The sequence below is a fragment of the Trichechus manatus genome, unplaced genomic scaffold (assembly GCF_000243295.1).
Source record: "Trichechus manatus latirostris isolate Lorelei unplaced genomic scaffold, TriManLat1.0 scaffold00026, whole genome shotgun sequence".
In the NCBI taxonomy this organism is placed as follows: domain Eukaryota; kingdom Metazoa; phylum Chordata; class Mammalia; order Sirenia; family Trichechidae; genus Trichechus; species Trichechus manatus.
The window spans coordinates 17,800,398-17,826,913 of record NW_004443962.1 but is presented as its reverse complement, the minus strand read 5'-3'; the positions used below and the strand labels follow the sequence as shown (position 1 = coordinate 17,826,913).

Below are 26,516 nucleotides of genomic sequence, written 5' to 3'. Positions count from 1 at the left end.
GTACTGGATAACTGTCCTGCAGAATAAATATAGGTGCATGATTTGGCTTTAACTGCTGTGGGCTGTGCTCAGTGGTGATGCGGGCTGTTACAAAAAGTACAGCATCACTAAGCACTCTCAACATAAAGAGGCCTTCATTACGTCTCTTATACAAAATCAGCTTTCTTGAATCCTGAGGGTTTCTTATTCAGCCTGAGAGGTTTAATTTTTAATAATCAATGAATTAAAATGTTAGAGAATGCCCAAGGGGCTCAGTTTAATAAAGGAGTTTCCCTGGGCTACTCCACCTAAAAATATGTATAGGATTAGGAACATTCCAGAAGTAAATATACTGGAATCAGCTGTAGTGAGGTGCAGGTAGTTTCTGACTTACAGAAGAAACCAGTGTCTCTATCCCTCTGCTAGAACACTCCCACTGCATGGTCGGTGAAATCCTGGCCTTTGAAGTTCGTTGGAATTAATAAGTAGTCAACTCATTGAAAAAGAACCACTTCCCGGCCCGTAATCTACTTAGCTGTTGGTTCAAAGTAGATTTTATTTCCCATGTTTAAAAACATATACTTTATGTATATTTAAAGGCCTTGTGTACCTTCATTTATCCGACTTGCTAACAAGGATGAAAGGCAAAGGTTGGGATAGGTCTACAGAGATTTTCATCCTTCCTGGTTTTACTCCTCTCTTTCTATCTCCCAGCCCTAAATTGTGAATTGCAGATCCATTTTAGAATACATTTTAGATTCAAAATCCTAAGGGATGCAAGACTGTCTTTAATCCACGTAATGTACATTTTCATTTTGTATGTTTCAAAACCAAAAACGTTCAAATACCATGAAACGAGGTACGTGGCCTGTGGAATCTGAATGCAGAGATAACAAGTGAAAACGTGAGATTTCCTGGGGTTTAAAGCTCCTGGAAATAAGAAGATAAGGGATTAGAAAATGTTGGTGTGCTCTGTGTTACCCTTGAACCTACTTCTACAGCAGTCACCACGACAGTGCAGCCCTTGGTAAGGAGGTCTGCTTTCGACTCTTTCCAGTGACTTCATTACTGAAAGTGCCAGGATGCCTCAGTAACAAGTCTGCTTTATCTGTGACTCCTGCTGTACCACAAACTCCAAATATGACATTACAGCCATGTTCTGGTACAACTCCTTGAAAATTTTGATGCCTCCTTGAAAAACCAGTTGCCATCGAATTGATTCCAACTCGTGGCGACCCCATGTGTGTCAGAGTAGAACTGTGCTCCACAGAGTTTTCAATGACAGATTTTTTGGGAAGTAAATCACCAAGCCTTTCTTCTGAGGTGCCTTTGGGTGGACTCAAACCACCAATCTCTAAGTTAGCAGCCTAGCACATTAACCATTTGCACCACCCAGGGATTCTGATACCCCTTACAACATGACCATCTCTGCAACTAAAATAAAAATCTACCATCAAATCTGCCTATTGAGAGGCTGTGTGTTTTTTCTAGAAATTTCTCTAGATAGCTAATAGCCTCTCAGTATCCTTCAGAAAACTAACCCTGAATAGTGTGCCTGCCACAGAGTATGTAGTATCCATATACATTTAGACAATTAAGCAACAAGTGTGGTCCTTGTCCTTGAAGTATAAAAGAGGTGGAAAAGCCAAATCTCTCTCCTTTATTCGTTCATTAGTTCTTTTATTTAAAACAGGCTGGATGCAAAGAAAGAGAAGTAAAAAGCTTATTAGGGAAAATTGTTTACTCAGATTAAAAACATAATAATTAAACTTAATACTGAATCTCTTTCAATTCAGCTCTCTTTGTATTCGAGACCTCTGCATGAGCTGGAATGATCTGCCCTCTTTTGCCTCTCCTCTTCCTGCTTTGTAAACTTGGCTTTCACGTGGAAACCTGACCAGCCCAGGCTGGCTAAGATGCCTCTGGTAGGTGCTGTCTAAACACTGTGCAGGTATCCTAACGTGGACTTGCCACACTTTATTCCAATTAATTAATTCGTCCTCTACTTGTGCATCTGGTTGGTAAGCTCCCTCATTGCGCAGGGTGTTTCTGGCTTGTTCTCCACCGTCAAACCAAAGACCCAGCTCAGTGCTTGGCACGTAACAGGGGTTCACATAGTATTTTTCTTTTTCTTTCGAGTGGATGAATGGTGTAATCAAAATAGTATGCCTTACCAAATAAACTTAACCTGGGCCAAAAACTAGCTTCCATTGCACATCAAAAATGAAGGTTCTTTCAGGTGTTCCTAATGTTTAGAAATCATAAGAAAAAGAAAACATGAACTCTAAAAGATGCTCTATAAAGCCAAGGGGAGAGCAAGTGGAGAGTACGTGTAAACGCAGAACAAGAAGTCACACTATTAATAAGTTAGAGTAGGGGAGTGAGTCTCCCAGGGAAGACCAACCTCAGTGGGTCAGATCGATCCTGTCTTTTTCAGCACTGGAACCTTTTAAAGATAAACTTACCTGTGTCCTGGAACTCCGGGGAGGAAAATAAAACAAACCTCCCAAGTTATTCTTTAACTTTAGATTCAGCAAAGAGAAGTGAAAGCTACTGCTTGATTATTTTTTAGCTTTTTCTATTTTCTAAACTCCTCCTGTTTCCAAATCATACAAAATCTACACATATAATTGAGAAAGCATTTTAGAACGGTCAGGCAATTTTCCAACATTGAACATGGCTAGGAATGCCGGGTGCTGTGTGAACTAAAGTGGATGGGATGGTAAACAGAATGAATGGACACTCAGCCAAGGCACAGTTATTCCCTCCTGCTTATTTTGTTCACCACAGGATGCCACAGTTGATCCAAATCCATATCCTCCTAGGCAGTTAAAAAATCATTCATCATACTGGGACTGCGAGATTCGGAAAGTGGGTGGTTACGTCAGAAACTTCTATTGTATGGGGCAGACAGAACGTGCAACGGGCAGATAACTATGGTTTATAGTAAACATACTATGCTGGTGGTAACGTCCAGGTGTTACATGTACATATGTGTTCTGGAGATGTGGGAAGCGTTTTCTTTTATAATCGGCCTGGGATAAGCAAAACAGTGTGGTAAACTATGGTGTTTGGCTCCCCAGGGTCCAATTAGGAAGCGTGATAAATGACTTGTAAGTTCTCTCCCCCACCTGATTTGTGGTGGATATAAGCTGGTAATTCTCAGTGGAGTCCTAGTGGGCGGTCTGCCTACTCCCATCATACATCTGGGTACATATGAACACCTTAAAATGGAATTCCAAACTCCTTATGTCATGCTGTGTTCTTACTTGGCAGGTGTGTTTCTTCACAGCGGTACACAAGGGGAGATGTAAGGTGGGGACACTTCAACAGATCTTCCCCCCATGGAAGTGCTTGTTTAATTTAATCCCTACAGATGACTTGCGATGATGAAGGAACATCATGATGATACAGTGACTGTGTAAGGGAAGTTGTTACGAAGGTCAGTTTGTATCTTGCCTCTTCAGAAGTCAATGTTTCTCTGAGATATTTGGGATAATGGCTTTGTGGTGTTTGCACCAGTGACCAGTGTCTAGAAGTGAATTCTAGTCTTATCAAAACTTTTTCTTGGGTTTTGTTTGAAGCATATGAAAGAGAAAGTGTATATCTAATGCAAGTAATGCAAGTTGAAAATGGTGGAAAATACGAAGAAAAAGAAAATCAAGAAATACAGATATCAGGAACAAGGATTTCAGGCAAAAAGGAGAGGTAAGAGACAAACTAAAATTAAGTTTTATACTTTTTTTGGGTTACATATGACATTGGAGCCCTGGTGGTGCAGCAGTTAAGAGGTTGGCTGCTAACCAAAAGGTCAGCAGTTTGAATCCACCAGCTGCTCCTTGGAAACCCTATGGGGCAGTTCTACTCTGTCCTATAGTGCCATTATGAGTCAGAATCAACTCAATGGCAATGAGTATGTATGACATTTGTCAAAGACTAGAACTGTATCAATGAATGAATTCTTGGAAGGTTATGCTTTTTTTTTTTTTTTTAATTCTAAGTAGTACTACTTCTTTAAAGGACTTTAGGCCATGCAGAGTTCCTGAACCCAGAGCTAAGCTCCCAAACAAAGGACACCTTTCCTGGCCTCACCCAGAGGTGCTCCTCACAGCAGACTGCTCCCCTGAAGCCAAACGGCACACTGGTTCAACAGCCAAGACAAGCTCCGCCGGGGGGCACTGGACAGACTAGAGGGGCCTGGGTCAGCATTTTCTGATAATTCAAGATCCTGTTCTCCTCACCCTCTGGGACAGCATTCCAACATTTTCCTCTGCAAATCTCACTGAGCTCTTGGTAAGCAGTTTTTTTTCCTTTTAATTAAAAAGACAAGACTGTCAATTACTTAAACTTAATCCCCAAATGTAATTGTAACTTTGAAAGATTTTTTTTCCCCATAAAGCTTGTAGAAGAGAAATATTTCCATCACATTAAAATTTAGTGGAAGCTTGGATTTGCAAAAATATATTCATCTTCAAATCCCTGCTGGCTCTAAAATCAAAATAGTACAGCAAGGAATAAGAACAGGGTGATCACCGGGAAAACCTGACATGGGTAGGCAGATCCAGACTAGGAAAACAGGAAAAGGCAGTAGAAGAGGGTCCCAGCACTAACAATTCTCCCACCTTTAAATTGATGTTGAAAGATTTTTAGTTTGAAGCTAGGGCGCCCTGGAGGATGTAAACCATTAAGCACTCAACTGCTAGCTGAAAGGTTGGCAGGTGGAACCCACCCAGTGGTGCCTTGGAAGACAGGCCTGGTGATCTGCTCCTGAAAGGTCGCAGCCTTGAAAACCCCATGGAGTAGTTCTGCTCTGCACACACGGGGTCACCATGAGTCGGAATTGACTTGATGGCAACTAACAACATAACTTTGAAGCTAAATGTAAATTCTATTTACTGGACATTTAAATGATGGTATGAATAAATTTCAGATTTATTCTTGCTTGTGACGTTTAACAGGGAGAGAACAAGAACCGTGTGGGAAACAGCAGAATGGAGAATGGTTAGGTGGGAATAGTAAGACACAGAAATGGGAAGAACAGAAAACCTCACCTGTCACAGTTGGGTCTCAATCACAGGACTGGCAGGTGATGTATTGATTCTGGGTGAAATATTGGAACAACTATTCCACTTTGTTCACAAGTAGGAGGAAATCAGACTGTTGTTCATAATAAGGAGCCAGAGGATGGTATCAGGCCCTTGTTTCCACCAGCCAGTAGGGAAGGAGAGATGTATATAAAAACTGAAACCCTTTCTACGACATGCTTTGAATCTTTGACCAGCAGTTAGTGTAGGTTCTCTAGGCTGATGACTTTGGATTAGTCTGACAGGTAGTAATGTGCGTGACTGGTCTCCATTGGAAAGTGTGTGTATGTGCATGTCTGCATGTGTGCAGGCTCACACACAAGCTCGTGTGCCATCCCCAGTAGGGAACTGTGCAACTGTGCAGCTCCTCCTAAGAGTAATATGATATTTATAAAAATAATAATAAACCATTTTTATTTAGCTTGAGGGTGCATCTGTATTTATTTAAATCTGTTAGCAGTGTGGGCATTTCAGACATCCTCAGAATCCATAATATATCAAAGTATAATGAAGCTACGCTGAACTTGTATCTAGCTAAGATCCACATAAGGTGATACAAGTCCATCTCTATATTAGCAGTACTTTCAAAAATCATAAGAGATATATGTATCTGAATATGATTGCTTTAAATTCAATATACTTTCTAGGAACTTAAGGCTCTTTTTTATTTTAATATAGTATTTAAAACACCACTTTGAGCTTGTAGGCATGAAAAATATAATTTCTTTCCCATTTCACAGTTGGGAAAACTGAATTACAAAGCACAATGCTAGTAATTATCCATGATTAACAGAGGTGTGTATGTAAATCAGCCTGAATGAGTGTCTGAAATTAGATGTGCCAAGGCCACATAGCTCGCTCATGGTTTCTAAAGATGAATGGTTTCAGATAAACCTCCGTGTGAGCTGGGTATATATCTCTCTGTGTGCTGAGTATATATGAAAATGGACTTTGTAAAAATGTATGAATATTAAGGTAACTGAGTATTATGTCTTACAGGCATTATAATACATAAAATAAATTAGACAAAGTTTAAACTTCATAAGACAGATGCATATCTAATGAACACAAATGTATACATTATGGTGACTTTTAATGTACTGTATATAATAGGGGAAGGGTAGGTTGGAATTTGGATGTGATTTGATGATAAAAACGAGTGGGAGAAGGTGCATGTTACTTTCTCAGGGTTGTTGTGAGGATTGAGTTAATACTGGAAAAGCTCTTAGACCTTATGGGTACATGATAAACTTACCATGTATGTTGGCTATGGTTATTGTTAATATTGCCTTCATTATTAGACAAGGTGAAACTGCTGTAATAATAAGGAGCTGAAAAGGGGGCATTTTCTCATTGGTACCAAGGGTGTTATCCTACAGAAAATAGATGAAATAAATGAAGCTGTAGGGATTGTCCAGTCATTTTCCTGGCATGGGAGATGTTCAGGATTTTTCTCCCAGTTTCCTGCCATCCTAGCAGAGTCTGATTTCAACAGCCCACTCCTGGAAGGTCCAGGTGAGGCAGGTATGCCTGTCCTCGCCTGTTCTCAGGCCAGGGCCTGCCCATAACACCACCAATCCCCCTTCAGGAGGGAACGTGCCAGGCTGACTTCAGACTTCTGCAAGCATGGTTTGCTTGTGGGATGGGTCTTAATTTTTTTTAAACTTTAGTTTGGCGGGGGGCGGCGGTTTGTTTTGTTTTCAGAGAGAGTTTTAGACAGCTGTATTAATCATGCAAACCCAGCCATGTGCAATGCGTTTTATCAATGGAAAAACAGAGACTGAATGGCAAGCAGCTGTGAAAAAAACCAGTGCAATGCCTGTGCCTAGAAGATAATCTCACCATTTCCTAAACCAACTCGGCACACAGGGTTAGTGAATGGAAAGGCTGTTCGCTTGGGATAAATAATCAGATGCGAGGCAAACAAATGAGACATATTCCGGGGTTTGTTTTTTTTTAAGTGGAGTGACAGGAGAAGATGGGCTGACTGAGCCCAGAGAGCCCCAGGCTCAAGGGGATGCTGGCCTTCTGTTATAAAAAGCAAGACAATAGAGGTTTGTTCTTATCCTTTCCCCCTCTATCACTTTAACTTTCTGAGGCTGGCTTTGTCACCTTCCTCTGAACCCACAGTCTTTCTGTAGGTGAGGATGTCTCTTGGTGCACTTCATCCTGAGGAAGGGTCCTGCCCAAGTACGCTCATGGGTGGCGGGAAGCAGCAAGGTTGTCATTTCCAAGTGTTCAGAGGCCCCAGGAAATGACTTGAGCTGAACTAAGTGAGAAGAGTTCCCTCAGACATTTGGAGCCTTCTCTCTCCTCATTTTACAATTCAGTGCATTTTCTGCAGTGATAGAGTCGGGGTAGTTATGCAAATACAGTGTATGCAATTCAGCACTCATTTCAGAATAAATAAACCTAAATTAAAATTAATGGGGAAAAACACCCATCAGAAACAGATCAAGGATGGAATGCTATTTATCTTATTTATTTGTATAGATCTGTTAAATTAAGGAGCGGGGAAGTACACTTCTGTCTTGTTTTTGGCGGAAGGGGAGAGGGCATTTTAAAATTTCTGATTGGCCACACCAATACAAATTACACTTTGGTGCAATTCCAGATACTGGTATTATTATTATCATCACTGCAGAAAATCAAGCAATATGATGAAGGAAACCCAAGGGAAATACGTTTTGATTTATTGAGCCTTGTTTTTGTTTAATCACAGCTTGAAGAGGGTTAGGATTGAATTCCTGCTGCGACTCGGCTGTTTATCACCAGTCAGCTTGATGAGCCATGGAGAGTGGGGACAGGAGGGGAGAACCTCCAATGAGAGATATTAACAAGGAGGGAAGCAGCTGATATTAGACTTATATTTCTGTTAGGCTGGAAAGTAGAAGAGAACATTCTCTTTTTTATCACAGGGGTGGTGGTAGAAAAGGATCTTTATGACTTTATCATATTTTCAAAATTCTTCATGCCATTTACATCAGCAAACTGCTTAGACGCGTGTTAATACTTTGGCATTCAAATTTAGACTTCCACATGAATGATGACAATATAAAATATTTAATTAAATGAAGGTGTATTGTGCAATAGTTATTACACAGTGAGGTATGCTTTTCATAGATATTTGGGTACTTAACTGGCAATATAAAAAGGGTTAAGAATTCTGTTGTTAGTATTTTTTTCACAATCTTGATTGGAAATAGGAGGAGAAAAGAGATTTGATCTCTAGGAAGTTCAAGTTCTTGTAAAGAACAGAGAACTTGAAGAGGGGACTGTCTTCTTAAACCAACCTCTCATACCAGCTATCCCAAGTCTCAACGAACAGCTTTTCTATTTCCACCAGAAGAAGCCCAAAGTATTAGTAGTGAGATAAACTATATTCTCTAAAAACTATTGTATCTAAGGAAACTAACTACAATCTACCTACAACATAAAATTAAACTAGGGTCATTCTCCAATCAACAATTCATTTATGAGAAAATAAAAAGCTCAGCAAAACCCCACGTGCTCCGTCCAGACTGTTTTTCAATATCCGACTGCTGTCTTTGTGAATAGTGTCTGGCTTCACTTTTTTCAATGGTAAATATATCAAAATGCATGATCAGATATTTGAGTTTGTGGCTGCAGAATGGCCTCCCACAAAGGATACCTAGCATCATGGCGACACTCTACAAAGCTCATCTTGGATGGAGCATGGCCTCTTTGAAAATGTTATCCTTTGGGACAAAGGTGTGTGTATGTGTTTGTCACATCAAGATATTTGCAAGATGGTAACATGATAAAATGGTGTCAATCTCTGCAACAATGGTAGAAAATACATGTCTTAAAATAATTGTGGCATGTCAGGAATTCAAAATGGGATATTTTCCAGGAACACTAAGTTTAGTGTCAAGTCTAAAAAACAGGCACATTTTAACAGTCTTTATTTTTAGTGGCTGGAGTAAGAAACAGATTCATTAATATTTTAGGGAAGTTTTTTATTCAACAGAGTTTTTCTAAGCTTTTATACTAAAAATAGTTTGGATTCTTTTTAAAATTTAAGAATAAATCATTTATTAAACTGTCTAGTTGATCCTTGAAACTTTGCAGTGCTCGTTTAAAATATAATTAAAACAAGTTTGCATATGTGGATACATATGTATGCAAAATATTGTATTTATTGACACTTTCAATATCTACACTCAATTTTGGTCTAATTTTTAGTTTGGACAAGTATTAATGAAACATGATCCATCTTCAAACTTATAAAACAGCAGCTTTCTACCTTAATTCTGAGCATATTTCCTTTACGTTGTATATGATAATCTTGTTTAATTGGATTTATTTTTTCCACACGAGGCCCCGCGTGGCCTAGTTTCCATTTTTTCTCAGCTTGTTGAGTGTTATTTGCAAATCACTTTTCTGGAATTTAATTTCAATGCAAGGTTGGTTTCATTTTAGATTTTTTTTTTTTTGCATTGTTTTAATTTGCCAATTTGCCTTTAAACAGGCTTAAGCTAGAAGGCTGTGGCTGAAACTTGCATCTAAATGTGATGTAGAAAGCAAAATGTAATTCGTATAGAGTTTTATGAAAAGGAATTCAGAATGTCTACCTTGTTTTTTTATTTGTGTTTTCTATGATAGTTATGGTTCAATGGGACAGTCCCTGAATAGGCTAATATTTTAAGAAAAAGTAATGTCCTTCTTGTAATCTGGTTGAGTTAACCTTTGGCAATAAATTAATTCATCTTTACAAATAATAGTGTGGTTTCAGATTCAAATTGTGTAAGCCTTCAAGTGTGGGAGTGATCAGTTAGAGGATTTGTATTTTGGGGAGTTAAAAAATTTAACTGGTTGTGTTCCAAGAATGTGATCATAGTTACTTGTAGTAAGTACTGACTGAAGAGTAAATTGATTTCTGAGTTCACTGTCTCCCCAGCTACTGACTGATTTGAAGTTAGGTGACAGACCTATTACATGCCGATCAAGACCAACTGGCTTGGGAGCAACTGATTGATTTTCCATTGAAGGTTTAGGGAAAAAAAGTGATTCGTATTGTATGCGAATGTTGTGATTACGTTTTCCCCTTTGTGTGTTTTGCATGTTATAGATGATGGAGAATGACCCAGCTAAAAAGCTGCAGTGATAAAAACCATACTGACCTTGAATGGGGTGGGGGATTGTGGGTAAAACACGCTCTAAAGGGGAAAAATAGTAAGCATCATGGAGCACGTATAGATGTATATTTTTATGTTTAGTTACTCGAACAATGATAAAACTGATGAATTTCAATGCCTATAGGATTTCCTCTCCCATAAAGTATTCTTCTTTTCTTCCTGTTGACACTAAAGTATCAAAGAGAGCTATTGTTGAAATTCAAAATACAGAGACTTTAAGCAAAAATTATCTAAGCAGGGGATAACATCAGAATGTGGTAACACTACAGACAGGACCCTGTCTTCCACCGGAAAGCCGACCAACAAGATTACAGATCTTTTGGAGATCCATGTGTATTAATAGAGATCAAATTCAGGTCATGCATCTTCATCCTGGTTCTGGCTTCTTTAGCCCAAGACAGATGGACCTATGTTAACTACAGACTTCTTCTTTGTTCTCCCTAAGCTTTATAGCTCATATCAGATTTTTAGCCAAGCATCTGGAAGATTTACCTTGGGAAATAATAATTTAACTTTCCTCTCAAGTTTACACTTCCATAATATTGATATCAGTGCAAGGGTAATGTCGAAGTGATAAGTTTATTGACATGATATGATTTTATGAGTCTCTTTCTTAATCCCACCCTCTTGTTTTAATACAGTCTCACCTGAAATTTGATCAACAAATAAATTCTTGATGATACAACCTATTGAGGACGTAATAGGAAATGCTTTCCTTTTGAATTCGGAGGTCTCACCTCCCATACCTACTGCCTATAAATTGAGTGTGCTAACAGAGTTCACACTTTCAGGTACTTTCCATTTATCTCATCAAAAACCAGGTTTAACTTTAAATCCACCACTGAGACTCTTTCAGAAAAGTAGAACGGAGCCCTAGGGATAGAATGCCTTACTTGCTACCCCCAAAGCCTATATTACAACAGAATTAGCACACACTTTTCTACATTCCTCCTAGCAGCTTGGCTGAATAAAGACACACTTGAAATGAAAATCTGCAAAAATCAAAACCATAAAGACAAATGCATATGTACATATTCCAATGTGATCTCCTGTCATTTTGTACCATAAGCTTAGAGACAGCAGGTTTTACCGGGACTTTGGACACTCAGTAAATCTGGACACTGAGCAAACCCAGTCTCCTTTGCAGAGGGGGCTTTACTCCAGCTTGGATGAAAGGAGTAGCTTAAATGAAAAAGTTTCCTAAATACATTATGATGGAGCAGGTCAATAATAGCCCAGTGAACAATTGTGTCTTAGTTACACAAGTGTCAAGTAGAAAAATGGTTTAAACCTCCACTGGTTATTTGGTATTAAGTTTCCAGCTTTGAAAATAAATAGCTAAACTGCTTTCAGCATTTATGTGGCAGTTGGAGATCACTGTCCCATATTATACTCAATCTACTGTATTTTTTATTATTACTATTATTATTCAGACTGTTTAAATGACTCAGCTTAATATTTTCTCATCACACTGTTCACAGCTGGTTAAATGCACTCTGCCCTCATTTGTAAGAGACCATTTATATTGCCAAACCATCACACCCACCCTCCTTTCTTGGCCTTTTCAACTGCTTCCAGTCTTGTTATTATCGTCTTTGCTCCACCCTGTTATCATCTTCTTAGCTGCATCATGCCCCATTAGTAATTCTCATTCTCTTAATTCCATCCTACTGACTTATCATTCCTTAGATGCTTCCCCAAAGAAGTGTTTTATCCTTATTCTTCCACCATCATTCTGCTGCTATTTTAGAGTTGTATGCCAGAGTTCGTGGGCCCCTGTAAGAGTGTGAAGTATATACCACTTAATTGAAAAAGAAGTTCCCCAACTTTTCATATTCAAAAGGAGGCAAGGGCAAGGACCTTGGTCCTATGTTCAGCAGCTGATTGGGAGATTTTAGGATGAGAGAGCTAAGGTTGGTCCTAATGCTTTATGCTGTGGTTTTTAGCAAGTCCCTTAACTCCGAGCTTTGGGTTGCTTATCTGCTAAATGGGGAGAGGGGTGTGGAATGGTGTTGGCTGATTCTGCTGGGCCACCATGAGGAGCAGCTAAGTGGATATTAACATGAAAAACCCTTTACATTAAAAACACCTAAATGACAAAAACCTGAGTTGAGAGGAGGGTATATACATATATATGAAGGCAATTGATTAACTCAGATATGATTTTCTTTTCTTTTCCAATGGGTACTGAAGAGGCTCAATGATCTCTGAAGTTAGCATATGCGATGCCTATTTCTGAGACTAAAACTAGCCCCACTGCCCACCTATTTCCTTATCTATTCCAAAAGGAACCCTCATGAGCGGTTTGCAGCTAGTTTTCCAAACTATATATAAGTAGTGTTCAAATAGCAGCTTGCACTTTTTATTATGTGGCATCCAAAAGTAGCTGGTTAAGAGGCTTTGCCAAGTCTTGACTAGCATCATTAAATAATACGTGCATGTTTAAATACTGGACCCCTAAAGTAATAACTTAAAATTATTTCTAAAGAAAAGGGGTGCACCCACATTATAAGGACTCTCTCCAGTGCTGGGTTGCTTGCGTAGTGCTTGAAATTTAGTTAATTATAGGTTTACAAGTTAATGAATGTTTAAAATTAAAAATCTTTCCTCTACACTGATGTGGTATGCCCCAGTGTAGATTTCTTTGCATTTTTATTCTTTTGTATTCAATCGCTTCAAAATACTTTATTAATCCTAATATGTCCCTCAAGTAAAAGGTAATTGGTCAGTAGGTCTGTGCTTATCTAACATGTAAGAATATTTTATGCCTACAGCCAAATACTGGACGACTAGGTTGAAATATTAGCTCAAAAACTCAGTATGTCAAAGATGGGCCAATGGTTTAACTAATCTCGTGGGTCCTAGGCTAGTGGGGATTAAAGGAAATGGAAGCAGGAGGCATTAGAAGCTGTCCTCTGGTAGGAAGGAATATAAAAGTAGTAAACCAGTGCAAACATTAAGTGAAAAAAGGCGAGAGAAACTAGATGTTTCCTCATCTCCAAAGCACAAAAGATACATCTCCTGACTTTTTTCCCCACATGCAAATATCTAGATAATGTATTGGCTTACAACCTGGACTCTGGATATAGACTATCTGAATTTAAATATCAACTCAGCCTTACTTAGTTGAGCTAGTTATGTAATGGCTTTGTTATAATATAGAAATTTGAGTGCCTAATAGGTTTGCCATGACGATTAAATGAGATCATGTATATGAAGTGTTTAGCATGGCACACGCAGCATAGTACACTGTAAGGACTACTTGATAACAAGCAGCACTAACATGTATCATCACCCTTATTCTTCCTCCCCATCCATTGCTTTAAAACAAACTCAGCATAAGCACTGAAACAAGATAGGTTCCCTTTGTGCTCAGTCATCAGTGTGCAAACATGGACTCTGTTTCTATGTTACAGATGCTGACAGTGGACTTCTCTTGGCATCTCCAGAAACCCAAGTCTTGATCTAAGTGGTGCATATCCTCCTGTCTGACAAAGACTAAGGAGCTGAGTCATTGCCCATACACACTGTGCTATTGGATTACTGTGCTCAGAAAAATTATACAAGGCAATGTTTTGCCCAGGGATGAGAAAAAATATATAGAGGGTAGTACTTGGATATATAGACTGGAATGGTATGGATCCTTGACAAATGGAAAGTTAGAATGTGTGGAGGATAAGACAAAGGGGAATGAAAGCTTTTATCAGCTTAGGAAAAAATGATCATGAATATAATATATTCTTACATACTTGTTCAATTACTTTGACCCCTTTGGAGCTCAATATTTGAATAGAGAGTGGAGATGTACATGCATGTATGAAGCAGAGGGCGGGATGTATCAGTGACTGCAAATTGACGCTGTGTGAAAAGTCAGCACATGTCACTGTGGTGGATGTGGCTAAAAAGGTGCTGACCTGCCAACAAAGATGTATAATCATGGCCTCTTCAGGGGCTCTGGCTCCAGGCCTCTACCTGCTGCTGCCCTGCCTGGAAGGGGCTCTACCAGCTGCCTCATCTGCTCTGAACTGGCTTGGTCATCAGAGCACCCCGCTGCCCCAGTGTGCTCTCTGTCAGGGCTGGCCAGCCATGGCCACTGCCCCCAAACACCCTCCATCCTCATCTGTGGAAGAGTACAGCCACCAACACTTTCACAGTGTCTTTCTTCTTTCCAGTAAGCCCACTGATTGTCCTCTGAATCTGAGAAATGGAAAATCTACTCACACATGTATTTTCTTTTTTCATTTTCTTTCTCCCTCCTTCCTTCCCTTCCCTTTCTTTCTCTACCCCTCATACTTTTTTTGCCTGGGTGAAAATATGCTACTATAGAGCCTCATTCTCAAGGTTCCACATACTGCAGGCTGTAACATTGCACCTTCCAAACCTAATAGGTGGGTGTTCCATTTCTATTACAAAAGAAGTAGAGCTTCCCCCTTAAAAGGTTCACACTTAAGCCCTGGGTCTAAGAAATAGGGCAGCAGATTCACTAACTTCCTGTAAATTTAATAGCTCCTCTTCATTTCAAAACTAATGATCTTTAGTATTCTATTCTTCATTAAGTATTAAGTCTCCAAACTTTCCCATAAACTAGGAAATCAGTTGCAAACGGAATGCTAATGCAGGTGCTTCCTCTGCGTGCTATGAAACTCAGAACTTGTGCCTGTGTGGGCTGCTCTGTGAGGTTCTGTGGGCCCACCAGGAAGTGTTGTTGTTGTTAGGTGCCGTAAAGTCGATTCTGGACTCATAGCAACACTGTGTGACAGAGTAGAACTGTCCCACGGTTTTCTAGGCAGTAATCTTTACAGAAGCAGATCACCAGATCTTTCTCCCACAGAGCTGCTTGGTGGATTTGAACCACCAACCTTTGGGTTAGCAGCCAAGTGCTTAACTGTTGTGTCACCAGGTCTCCTTGATTCTCAGTTTGCAAACGGAGATTCTGTAAGACTCTTGACATTTCTTAATTTCTCTCGGTTGAGTCCGCTCATAGTCACAAGACCAAAAGGAGGGGAGTCAGATACCTGACTGTAACATACTGCTGAAGAGCAAGACTTCAAGGTGGGGTCTCCTACTTTTAAATGGGACTTGTATGAATAGCGCGATGGAATTCTAGGGCTGGAGATTCCCTTTCATCAGCTACTCAGATCTCTCAGCCTTCCTCCCCTTTTCCTTCTTCTTTCTCAGTCTATGGATATAATTTTATTTATTATTTGAAATATATCCTTAACACACTTCTTAATCTAAGTGGGGCAGGAATAAAATATACTTCAATGCAAAATTACAGTCGCTCACCTTCTCTAACTGATCCAGTTGTCCCATTTCTTCTTTTCAATCCCTGTAAAGCCTTCCTATTACTAAGTGTATGCTTTAGTTAACCAGGTCAGTTTAGATTTGTCTGAATCTTGAATGGGATCCATAATGTCAGGAATGAAGCAAGCAACTGCAGTTCTGGATAAATACCCTTTCAGGTGTCTTGGGGATAGTGATGAAGCAGCTGAAGCAAAGAACAATGAGTCTGGTCTTTGAAGAGAAGTAAACAGGGCTATGCATTTTAAACTCATATTGACACAGCATGTGTATAGCTGTATCCCATCAAACTCTAACAAACTGACGTCAATGAGGATTATGAATGAGAAACTGAAGGCCAAATTTAGAGTCATTTGTGGTAGTTGTTTTTTATAAGTGGAGTTGGATCTTGAGAGCAGTTTTAAAATAGCGTTACTACTACATTTCAAAAGAACTCTCACTTAAATTGATTTTTCTTGAAGGCTTCTCTAAACTGAATAAAGCAAGATGGCGATATCTCTCCTAGTCAGAGTATTTCTAGTTTTTCTAATTGAATTGGTGTAGGAAAAAAAAAAAACAAAACTTAGTGTTTTGCTATTCCATGATAATAATAATAATGGATTCTTTGGATTAAAAAACAAATAAAACATTGGTCTAAATGAACTTTCAGGCCCAGTGTGTACCAACTTTTTTGCTAGTTGTACTCATTCCTATACATAGGTCCCTATTCCAAATGTTATCATTTTCCTCTGATCCCACTCGTCATACTTCTGTCTCTCAGAAGCATTAACTTCTACGCTCAGAGCCACGGGGCCAAAGAGGCAGAGAGGTCGAATAGCTGACTGTAACATGCTGCTAAAGAGCAAGACTTCAAGGTGGGGTCTCCTAACATAAGTAACTTTAAAGTGATTGATCCCTCCCTAGTCTGCGTTCAGAGTCTTCTCTGGTCTTCAGTAATGTTTCTCTTTCTTACCATTCCACATCTGCTCAAAAAAAGTATCTGAAAAGTCCCATCTCCTGCTGTCATATGGGAACCTTTCTGCAATTCTTTTCCCTCCTCCAAATTTTATATTCGGTTTTAATCAGTCAGTCTACCCTGCCTCTTGGGTTGTTAAAAATACACTTTCTTTTTTCAGCCTCCCTTTCTTCCAGCACCTTATCTATTCTCACTGAATATTTCTTCCTCAATCACTCTCATTGGTGCCATTTTTTAAACTGCCATACACTCCCCGGCTCTTACATCACCTCTGCTTCTTAAAGGGACCATCACCAAAGAGATGTATGTTCAATGAATATTCTTGCAGTTCAAGCAGCCAGGAAAAAAACACAGCTAAACAAAACAACCAAAACCAAAGCAGTTATCAGAAATAAGCCAGGGGATAGAGAGAAAGTTGCTCCACTTATGAATCTCTCCTTATGCACAGGAATTGATAACCCTAGTGTTTTTGTTTCACTGACTGTATTCTTATTTTGTATAAGCTTGCCTTTAATAGATAAGGGAATGAGTTTTCAAGTTTTCCCGGTGAGATTTCAATACACTTAATTCTATGGAATTGGGCCCTGCTTCTCTGCATACTTACTGAAAAGGACGAGGCTGGCATTGGTGACCCCTAGCTTGTTGGTAGCCACGCAGGTATAGTTGCCATAGTGCTCCTCGGTCACGTTGGCCACCGTCAGGGAGGACTGACCCTCCGTGCTCTTAATCTCCAGACCATTGGCGCTGTTTATCCTAAGAGTTCAAAAACAGACGAGCGAAAAGAAACACTGATGACATTTCTAACTTAGTAATTCTCTCCCCATAATTACATTGAAGGAAAAGGAAAGAAAGAAATTAGAGTCTGTTCTTCCCTGCTCAGTTCCAGACTTTAATTGTGTAATCCTGTATTACCAGAATCAGTGTTCATAAACAGAGAAGACTCAGGAACTAATAAGTTCCACTGGGCTTGAGTGTCGGCTCCTGGCAAGAAAGACATGCAGATGGAACACTAACCACAGAACTACCTACCTCACTGTCTGCATTTTACCTGGGTAAGAGCTGTAGGCCCCTAAGCACGTGATAAAGAAATATGGAAGAGCAGTAGTCTAATAGTATAGGTATACGTCATTACAACTCTGTTTGGTTTTGTCATTAGGAACTGTGGGGTCCCTAGGACAAACTGGGGGGTCACTGGTACATGACAGTTTGGAACATACCTGGTGTCATCCCGGTACCATTCAAAGTCAGGTGCAGGCACTGCAGAGGCTTCACACTTGAGTGAAGCTTGTCGCCCTGTGGTAGCTTCGTTGCTCTTGGATTCTGTGATAGTGGGAGGATCTGTAGGTAGGACAGGCACACAGGTTTACATGAGGGTCAGAGAGTGCTCCAGAATTTCCATGCAGGAAGGAATTAGGAAGGACAATCTGATTGGAAAGGGGCTGGAAAGAGTCTTCAAGCTCCATTTACAGGAATTATATGATCAGCTGAATGGGAGAGATCACTAGAAAACTAAATAAAAATAAGAGATGATTACTGAAACTGGATACTTGATTTACTTAAATGGGACATTTAACAGGGTTTTATGGAAACAGGACCCAGGATTTCTTTTTCCTTCTTACAATACCCAAAACAAATTGCCATAGAGTTGATTTCAACTGGTGATGCCTCTTACAATAGATCATCAATTATTACAAATGAAGATTGTAATATTTGCAGTTTTTTTTATTATAAGTTAAGCTGTTGTTCTAAAAGGGCTTAGAGTTTTTCTTCATCTTCATCACATAATCATTATTGTTATTATAGTTAGAGATGGCTTCAAGGAGTCTGATGAAAATAATAGAAGCCTAAAGTACTCCTAACCCAAGCTTGGCCTGATATTGTTTCAGGAAAGGCATTCAGAAAAAAACTTGTATTACATGATTATTATATCATCTTTTATCACATGGGTTCACTTATGCTATGACCTGGTAAATTTTGCTTTTGTGTGTTTTGGTACAGGTTGAAGTCTATGCTGGTACATAGAAGACTTCCTGATGGATTGACATTCTACTCTGTCTCATTTGTACACCTTTTTGTTTTCTTTCCAAGGAGTAGGCCTGCAAAACTATGAAAGACTTAAAATTAGCTTAGAAACATATCTGACATTCTAATTTCCTGTGGTTCTTTACAACAATCCTGAAGTAGGGGGAACACATGTTTATAGGTCCACACAACTGAAGCAGGATGGTAGATAAGAATTCCTGGTTTGACAATGCTGTGTTCATGCAGGTTATGGAGCTTCAAGGAGAAAAAGGCCCTCTGCCCAAAGGTTATTTGATAGAAAATGGTAATGTGGCTGTGTACATATGGCAAAAAATAAACCCAAGCATTCTGTTTAGATTTATAGAGAAAAAAGCCCTTTGAGGGAAATTAGTAAACTATAATACGCAAAAATCTATTAAACTCTGATCTTCAGCACCTGGTACATCTCACTTACTTATTCATTTTCTTTATATTTGGAAACTGTTTTCCAAGTTTTCAACTTGTAGAAGACCCTGATATTGTTAATTTAAAAGGATGTACAAAGTAGCAGTTTAGTCTGCAATTTTCTTCCTCATTTCATTTGCACATCAGCATGGACATCTGTACATCACTGTCAGAGAGAGGAGGACCTGGAACACATGTGGGTAGTCAGCCCATTTGTAAACAGGCATGCCGGAGTGGACTTGTATTGTTGTTTTGCTTTAGACTTGTCTGCCCATTTTCACATAGGCACGAAAAGGCAGTTTGATACAGTGGGAGGAACCTTGGATGGGAATATAGGAATCCTGGAGTTTAATTTCAGCTTGGCTGTGTGGGTTTCCCGTCACACACTCTATCATTCTGGGCCTTAGCTTTATTACCTATAAAATGAGAAAGCCACACTTTAACAATCTATAGAAGCCCTTCCAGCTATAAAAATATCAGTTTGAGTCAAAACCGTCCATTCTTACATATAAGCAGTTGGTATCATTATGATCCAAGTGTATTTTCTTACCCATACCCAATTAACCCTTAAATTGCTAAATGTCGATATTATAGCTCATGCATCTATTCCATGGATTAGGAATCAGAAGGCATAGTCAGAATAGGACACCAGGCATCTGATTTTGACTCTGCTCTTAACCAGAAGTGGTGCCTGGGCAAGAGTCTGCACCACTTTGAGCCTTTTCTTCCTCATCTTTTAAAAGAAGGAGTTAACTTCAAAAGATCATCAAGATTCCATTTAAAATTCCATCACTGTATGATGGGTTAACAAATCATTTAGAACACATTAGTTCAAAGAACAATGCAATAATTGGTGGTAGTAGTGTTGTTGGTGGTGGGTGATATCAGAGAGGAATGAGGCATGAAATAGAGGTTAAGTGCTCAAGTTTAGAGCCTAGTAGACCTGAGCTCAGACATAGACTCCATTCCTCAATAGAGTTTCGTACCTTTCCCAGGGTCACACTGCTTCAATGTCCTCATACACAAAGGCAGGGAGGTGCATTTGGAGGTTGCTAAAGTAATCCAGAGATGGCCTGCACTAAGATTGTGACAAAGAGACTGGAAGGGAGTGGACAGATTTGAGAGACACGGGCCTCAGAATCAACAATGCTAGCAATGGATTAGATGTGAAGGGTGAGAGAAAGGAGGAGTGGCAAAGGTGTCCGGCTTGGGCGTCTGGGTGATGCCACCCAAGATGCATAAGAGAGAGAGGCAATCAGCAGTAAAAGAGTCAATAAATGTTATTTTCCTTTCCTCACCTCTTCTCACTATCTTAGGTTCTTAGGCTGCCAAGCACTGTGGCCTATCTACACTGGCTAGCGTTTTGGGGTGAATTGTGTCTTTCAAAAGATATATTCAATCCTAAGCCTGGTTCCTGTGAATGTGTCCTTATTTGGAAATAGGGTCTTTATAGATGTAATTAGTTAACACGAGGTCATACTGGAGTAGTGTGGGCCCTAATCCAACGTAACTGGTGTCCTTATAAAAAGAGGAGAAGAAACACAGAGGCAGACAGACACGGAGGGAAGCCAGCCATGTGAAGACAGAGGCAGAGATTGGAGTTAAGTTGCCACAAGCCAAGGAACACCTGGGGCTACCAGAAGCTGGGAGAGATAAGAAAGGGTCTGCCTCTAGACCTTCCCTGATTTGGACTTCTAACTTCCAGTACAGTGAGACAATACATTTCTGTTATTTTAAGCCACCCACTTTGTAGTAATTTGTTATGACAGCTGTAGGAAACTAATATAGCTGGGGAAATAATTTCCTTGCAATTCTGTTGGTTTGCTCAGTTTTTCAATTTGTCAAATGAGTTTTAACCAGTGTTATGTAAGTTTCTGGAGCCACACTGTCATTATTAAGAAATTCATGATGATGACTCCTGCTTTGCTAAACCAGCCCTAAACCTGGGCTGGGCTTTACACTTCCCACTCCCACCACCACTGGTGCCTCGAAGTAATCATGACATGGTGGATGCCTTCAAGCCTCTCTACCAGTGGACAAGATCCTAGCTATAGTTTTGAGGCAGATTTCTTCCTCACTCTGGACATTTCCCAGTGGGAGTTTATTCAGTGAACCTCCTGCTCTGAGACCCAGGAGGAAGGAATGATTTTTCTAACTGAAAAATTTGGGAAGAAGAAACTGGGCTTGTTTGACTCATCTCTTCTCTTTCTTCCTCTTGGGACCAAGCTTCCAGCAGGGAGCAGAAGTCCTTCTATGCTTCTTATGCTGGAAATCTTACCAAGACTCTCTCCTTCCCCTTCTCCTGCCCCAGCCTAGGACTGCCATGATTAGTGAGGGAAGTCTGCCACACTAAGCTACTATACTACCTCTAACCACCTGGAGCTGAAACAAAGGGGGCATTTTGGCCTCCCACACTTCTTTTATTTGTGTCTCATTATGTTCACAACCTGGATGGCTAGTCAGTAAGCTATTCATTAGCCCTTCAGTGACCCAAGCATGGGAAAGCTGGCAGTAAACTAGGGTTGGGCACTTCTAAGTGCATCAATATCATATGCAAGTTAAAATTTTGCTGAAGATCATTCAAAAACAGCTGCAGCAGTATATTGACAGGTAACTTCCAGAAATTCAAGCCAGATTCAGAAGAAGACATGGAACCAGGGATGTCATTGCTGATTCAGATGGATTCCGGCTGAAAGCAGAGAATACCAGAAAGATGTTTACCTGTGTCTTACTGACTATGCAAAGGCATTCAACTGTGTGGATTATAACAAATTATGGATAACATTGCGAAGAATGGGAATTCCAGAACACTTAATTGTGCTCATGAGGAACCTGTACATAGATCAAGAGGCTGTAATTTGAACAGAAGAAAGGGATACTGCATGGTTTAAAGTCAGGAAAGTGTGCGTCAGGGTTGCATCCTTTCACCATACCTATTCAAACTGTACGCTGAGCAAATAATCCGAGAAGCTGGAGTCTCTGAAGAAGAATGGGGCAACAGGATTGGAGGAAGACTCATTAACAACCTGCGTTATGCTGATGACACAACCTTGCTTGTTGAAAGCGAAGAGGACTTGAAGCACTTACTGATGAAGATCAAAGACCACGGCCTTCAGTATGGATTACACCTCAACACAAAGAAAACAAAAGTCCTCACAACTGGACCGATAAGGAACAACATGATAAACAGAGAAACAATTGAAGTTGTCAAGGATTTCATTTTACTTGGATCCACAATCAACACCCATGGAAGCAGCGGTCAAGAAATCAAAAGATGTATTGCATTGGGCAAATCTGCTGCAAAAGACCTCTTTAAAGTATTGACAAGCAAAGATGTTACCTTGAAGACTAAAGTGCACCTGACCCAAGCCATGGTGTTTTCAATTGCCTCATATGCATGTGAAAACTGGATGATGAATAAGGAAGACGGAAGAAGAATTAACACCTTTGAATTGTGGTATTGGCAAAGAATACTGAATATACCATGGACTGCCAAAAGAACGAACAAATCTGTCCTGGAAGAAGTACAACCAGAATGCTCCCTAGAAGCAAAGATGGCGAGACTACTTCGGACATGTTATCAGGAGGGATCAGTCCCTGGAGAAGGACATCATGCTTGGTAAAGTAGAGGGTCAGAGAAAAAGAGGAAGACCCGCAATGAGATGGATTGACACAGTAGCTGCAACAATGGGCTCAAGCATAACAATGACTGTGAGGATGGCGCAGGACCGGGCAGTGTTTCGTTCTGTTGTACACAGGGTTGCTATGAGTTGGAACTGACTTGATGGTGCCTACCGACAACAACAAGTGCATCAATCTCGGGACAGTGTGGTACTTGTCAATTACAAAGGCCAAACATTTGCTTCTTTCCTTGAAATGCTAGGAAGTTTCTAGTACGGGGTAAATTTACATATAATGAATGAAAAGCAAGTTGTTCCCAATATTTCTCAAATGACACTATGGTGCAGGTCTCTTTTTTCATGGCTTATTGGAATGAACATTTCAAAATTCATTTGTAATGAATTTGGTAAAGGTGAGGCTAAGAAAAATTATTACAAATCATACTGCACAATGCCTAGTGCAGTTAAAATAATAGACGTCATCCTTGCTCAAAATATGATTATAATAAAAATGTGGCTTCATAAAAATGTTGCATGTAGGTCCATTGTTGTCCTTTACATGACTGTGGAGTAGTTTACAATTGTCAGAGGACTCTTCTGGTTTCATTACTTCAAAATTTTGGGTTCTGAAAATATTAATAAGATCTTTCTTCTTCTTACATTACCAATAACAAGACTCTTTCAATTAGAATGAATAGGATAACAATGACAGTGGCCAAGGAAACAAAATACCATTCATTTAATCTTCCATATATTAGAAATAATAATATAAAAGAAGAAAACTTTCTAAATGATTCAATTTATAGGCATTTATCATGTGTAAACACTGTAGTAGGCTGTAAATATAATTTTCATCCTAATAATAGTCCTAGGAAGTCCATATTATTAACCCTCTTTTATGAATGTAAAGACAGGCTCACAGATGTTTCATAACTTGTCCAAAGTCACATAGTCAGTATTTGGTGGAGTCTGGATTTGAAACCAGGTCTGTCATGTTCTGAAGACCATGCTCTGAATCTCTCTGCTTGCCTGATTCCATTTGAATGAGTTCTTTTAGAGAAAAATGAATTCTTAACTGCTGATAGCTTGAAAGGTAAATGTTACATATTTCTGCTATTTATAGGGTACCAAAAAGTGGCATAGCATGCAGTGACATAGGTGACATAGTGGATAGAAGCCTGGATTAGCAGTCAGGAGAAGTGGGCTCAATTTTAGCTTCTGCCACTTAGGATGCCACCAGAGGCATTATGACCTACTGGAGTCTCTCATCTATGAATGTAGATGATGACACCTGCCTTCTTACCTCACGTGTTTGATGTAAAGATCAAATGAAATCATGTATATGAAAGCACTTCTGACATCTAAAGTGATTAGATTCATTATTTTTATTACCCTTATTCACATGGTGTCATGTAAGGAGAGTGGCTTTGGAGTTAGACCTGGCTTACAGTCCCAACTCCACCACTCACAAGTTCTTGATTTTGTGCCAGAGAATGCTTACATTTGTTTTATTTTGCTTTTTTTTTTTTTTTAATCACCATGTACTGGAAATTCTAAACAATGCCAGTGATATAACAAATAGTCTCCCTCTGAGGTAGACCAAGCCCACCACACCTCTTCACTTGGTTTGCCACTGTCAGTGTGAGCATTACAGTAAAGGTATATGAAGTCTCCAGCATAGTTCCTGGTACTCTGAAGATACTCCAAAAATGATGGTTCTCATTCATATTACAAAATTATGATAGAAAATGAGAGTACTTCAGATTCTTACTGAATGTTTCCTGTGAAGATCTCATAATACATTCATAAATATTAGGATGCGCTTTTACTGATACTTTCCTAAATGCAAAATAAACTAAAGGAAAGCACAAAGACTGGATAGATCTAGCTATGAATAGCTAAAGAAGGTGCCCAGTCTGGTTCCATACAAAACAATCCTTTTCCTGCAAATTTCCTCACTTGGTAATTTTTTAATCAAAGCACTAAAAAGTCCAGTTAAAATGCACCCATAATACCTGGAGGCAATAGATTTCTCCAGTACAATTATGTAGTCATGGTAATCTCTGCTTAAATAAATGGCTCTAAATAAACTATCAGTGTAAGGATGAGCTTTGGAAATGCCAGCGACCACGTCCCCCTGCATCGGTGTTGTGTTGGTTTGTTAGTTAGCTGCAGACACCAAGGTGGAGGCACAGGTGAGTTCAAGGGGATAAAACAGTTAGAGTGCCAGTGCGAACCTAGTTGGAGAGGTAGTTGTGGGGAAGCAGAAGGTGGGAACATTAGCTGGTCAGTAGGGCATGGGGCAAGCTTGAGAGCTGGCGGCTGCTTCTGAGAAGAATTTCTCCATGAATAGAAAAAGAGCCCATCATAGGAAATAAAATTAATAGTCTCTATTTATTGAACTCCACTATGTGCTAGTTATTACCCTAGGGATACTGGACACTAAGGTGAGACAAGTCCATAAGCAGATATTTTTAATGCACTGTGAGAACACTGTGGCAGAGCTGGACAGCGAGAATGTCAGCTGAAATTGAAGGATTACGCTCAGAACCCATAATGAAAGGACAGGCTGGCCCTAGGGCTGGCATCTGGAAGAAATTAGCTACTCTGTGGATAAGATACTGGCCACCAGAGTCCTGTCTAGTGATTTCAAGTCAATGATTTAGCCCTTAGTAATCTCTAGGACTTCCTACCACTTAGAAAAGAAAACTTCTCATGTAAAATGGCTGTGTGTGATGCTGCAGACTTACTGTGCAGGAGGGTGATCTGAGAGAAGTGGAAAGGCGAGGTGGGGTTTGTGAGCTAAGCAGAAGCAGTGTTTATGTGTTTCATTTTTACTACTCTAGCCTCAGTGCCCTGCAGCAAGTATTTGTTGGCAGAGCGACTGAGTAAATGAAGGGATGGCGGGAGCAAGCTACCAGCACTGGGGATTTTTAGTGGTGCGCAGGCTCTGTCTGTTTCATTACAGCAATCCATGCAGCCATTAGTTACTTTAGTGAGCCTAGCCCTCTTTTTTTTTCTAATTGCGCTTTAGATGAATATTTATGGAACAAATTAGTTTTTCATTAAACAATTAATACACATATTGACATTGATTGTCAACCCCGTGACACGTCGACACTCTCCCCTTCTCGACTTTGGGCTCCCCGTTACCATTCGTCCAGATTTCCTGTCCCCTCCTGCCTTCTAGTCCTTGTCCCTGGGCTGGTGTGCCCATTTAGTCTCATTTTGTTTTATGGGCCTGTCTAATCTTTGTCTGAAGGGTGAACCTCAGGAGTGACTTCATTGCTGAGCTAAAAGGGTGTCCGGGGCCATACTCTCAGGGTTTCTCCAGTCTCTGTTAGGCAGTAAGTCTGGTCTTTTTTTGTGAGTTAGAATTTTGTTCTGCATTTTTCTCCAGCTCTGTCTGGGCCCCTCTATTGTGATCCCTGTCAGAGCCATTGGTGCTGGTATCTGGGCACCATCTAGTCGTGCTGGACTCAGGGCATGGTAGCTGTCTAACACCTATGTTTTGAAGCAGAAGAAGAATCAGTTTAAATCATGGGACATTTCATAGAGTTCAGGCTTTGATGAAGTGACAAAGGTGATGCTGGATATTTCTCAGTTTTTAAGGGGTTTGGTAGCCAGACATGGTTCTTTAATTCAAACTGGATGATTTCATCTACTTGATACAACCGCGTTTGAACAGGATGAATTGTTTGAAGAGAACAACAGGCACAATGTGCAATGACTTTTTTAACCTCTCAACTAGTTGCTTTAATATGATACGAACACAGCCTATGAAGCGTTGATATAAAGGTGATTCCAAAGGAAATTAATATTAGATATACTTCCTGATTTGTGATCAATATCATTTGCAAGATTTGGAGAGATGTTAAGAGGGCAGAGTTTACCTGTGAGTTGTTCGCCTATTCACTAGTAAATATTTACTTAGCAATTGTTATAAGGTCAG

The 26,516-nt window shown here is 39.8% G+C and overlaps 1 protein-coding gene across 2 annotated transcripts in view; it reads right to left on the bottom strand.

The window, feature by feature from the left end:
- Positions 1 to 26,516, bottom strand: part of LSAMP (limbic system associated membrane protein) — a 739,725-nt gene that overhangs the window by 15,781 nt on the left and 697,428 nt on the right. Inside the window, exons 5-7 of one of the 2 annotated variants that reach the window (XM_023728853.1) lie at positions 17,696 to 17,816; positions 17,083 to 17,231; positions 10,208 to 10,243 (exon numbers count right to left, since the gene is read on the bottom strand). In XM_023728853.1, the coding sequence (XP_023584621.1) occupies positions 10,208 to 10,243; positions 17,083 to 17,231; positions 17,696 to 17,816 (306 nt within the window). The remainder of the gene's footprint in view (positions 1 to 10,207; positions 10,244 to 17,082; positions 17,232 to 17,695; positions 17,817 to 26,516) is intronic. The other variant, XM_004373664.1, reaches the window with a different exon arrangement.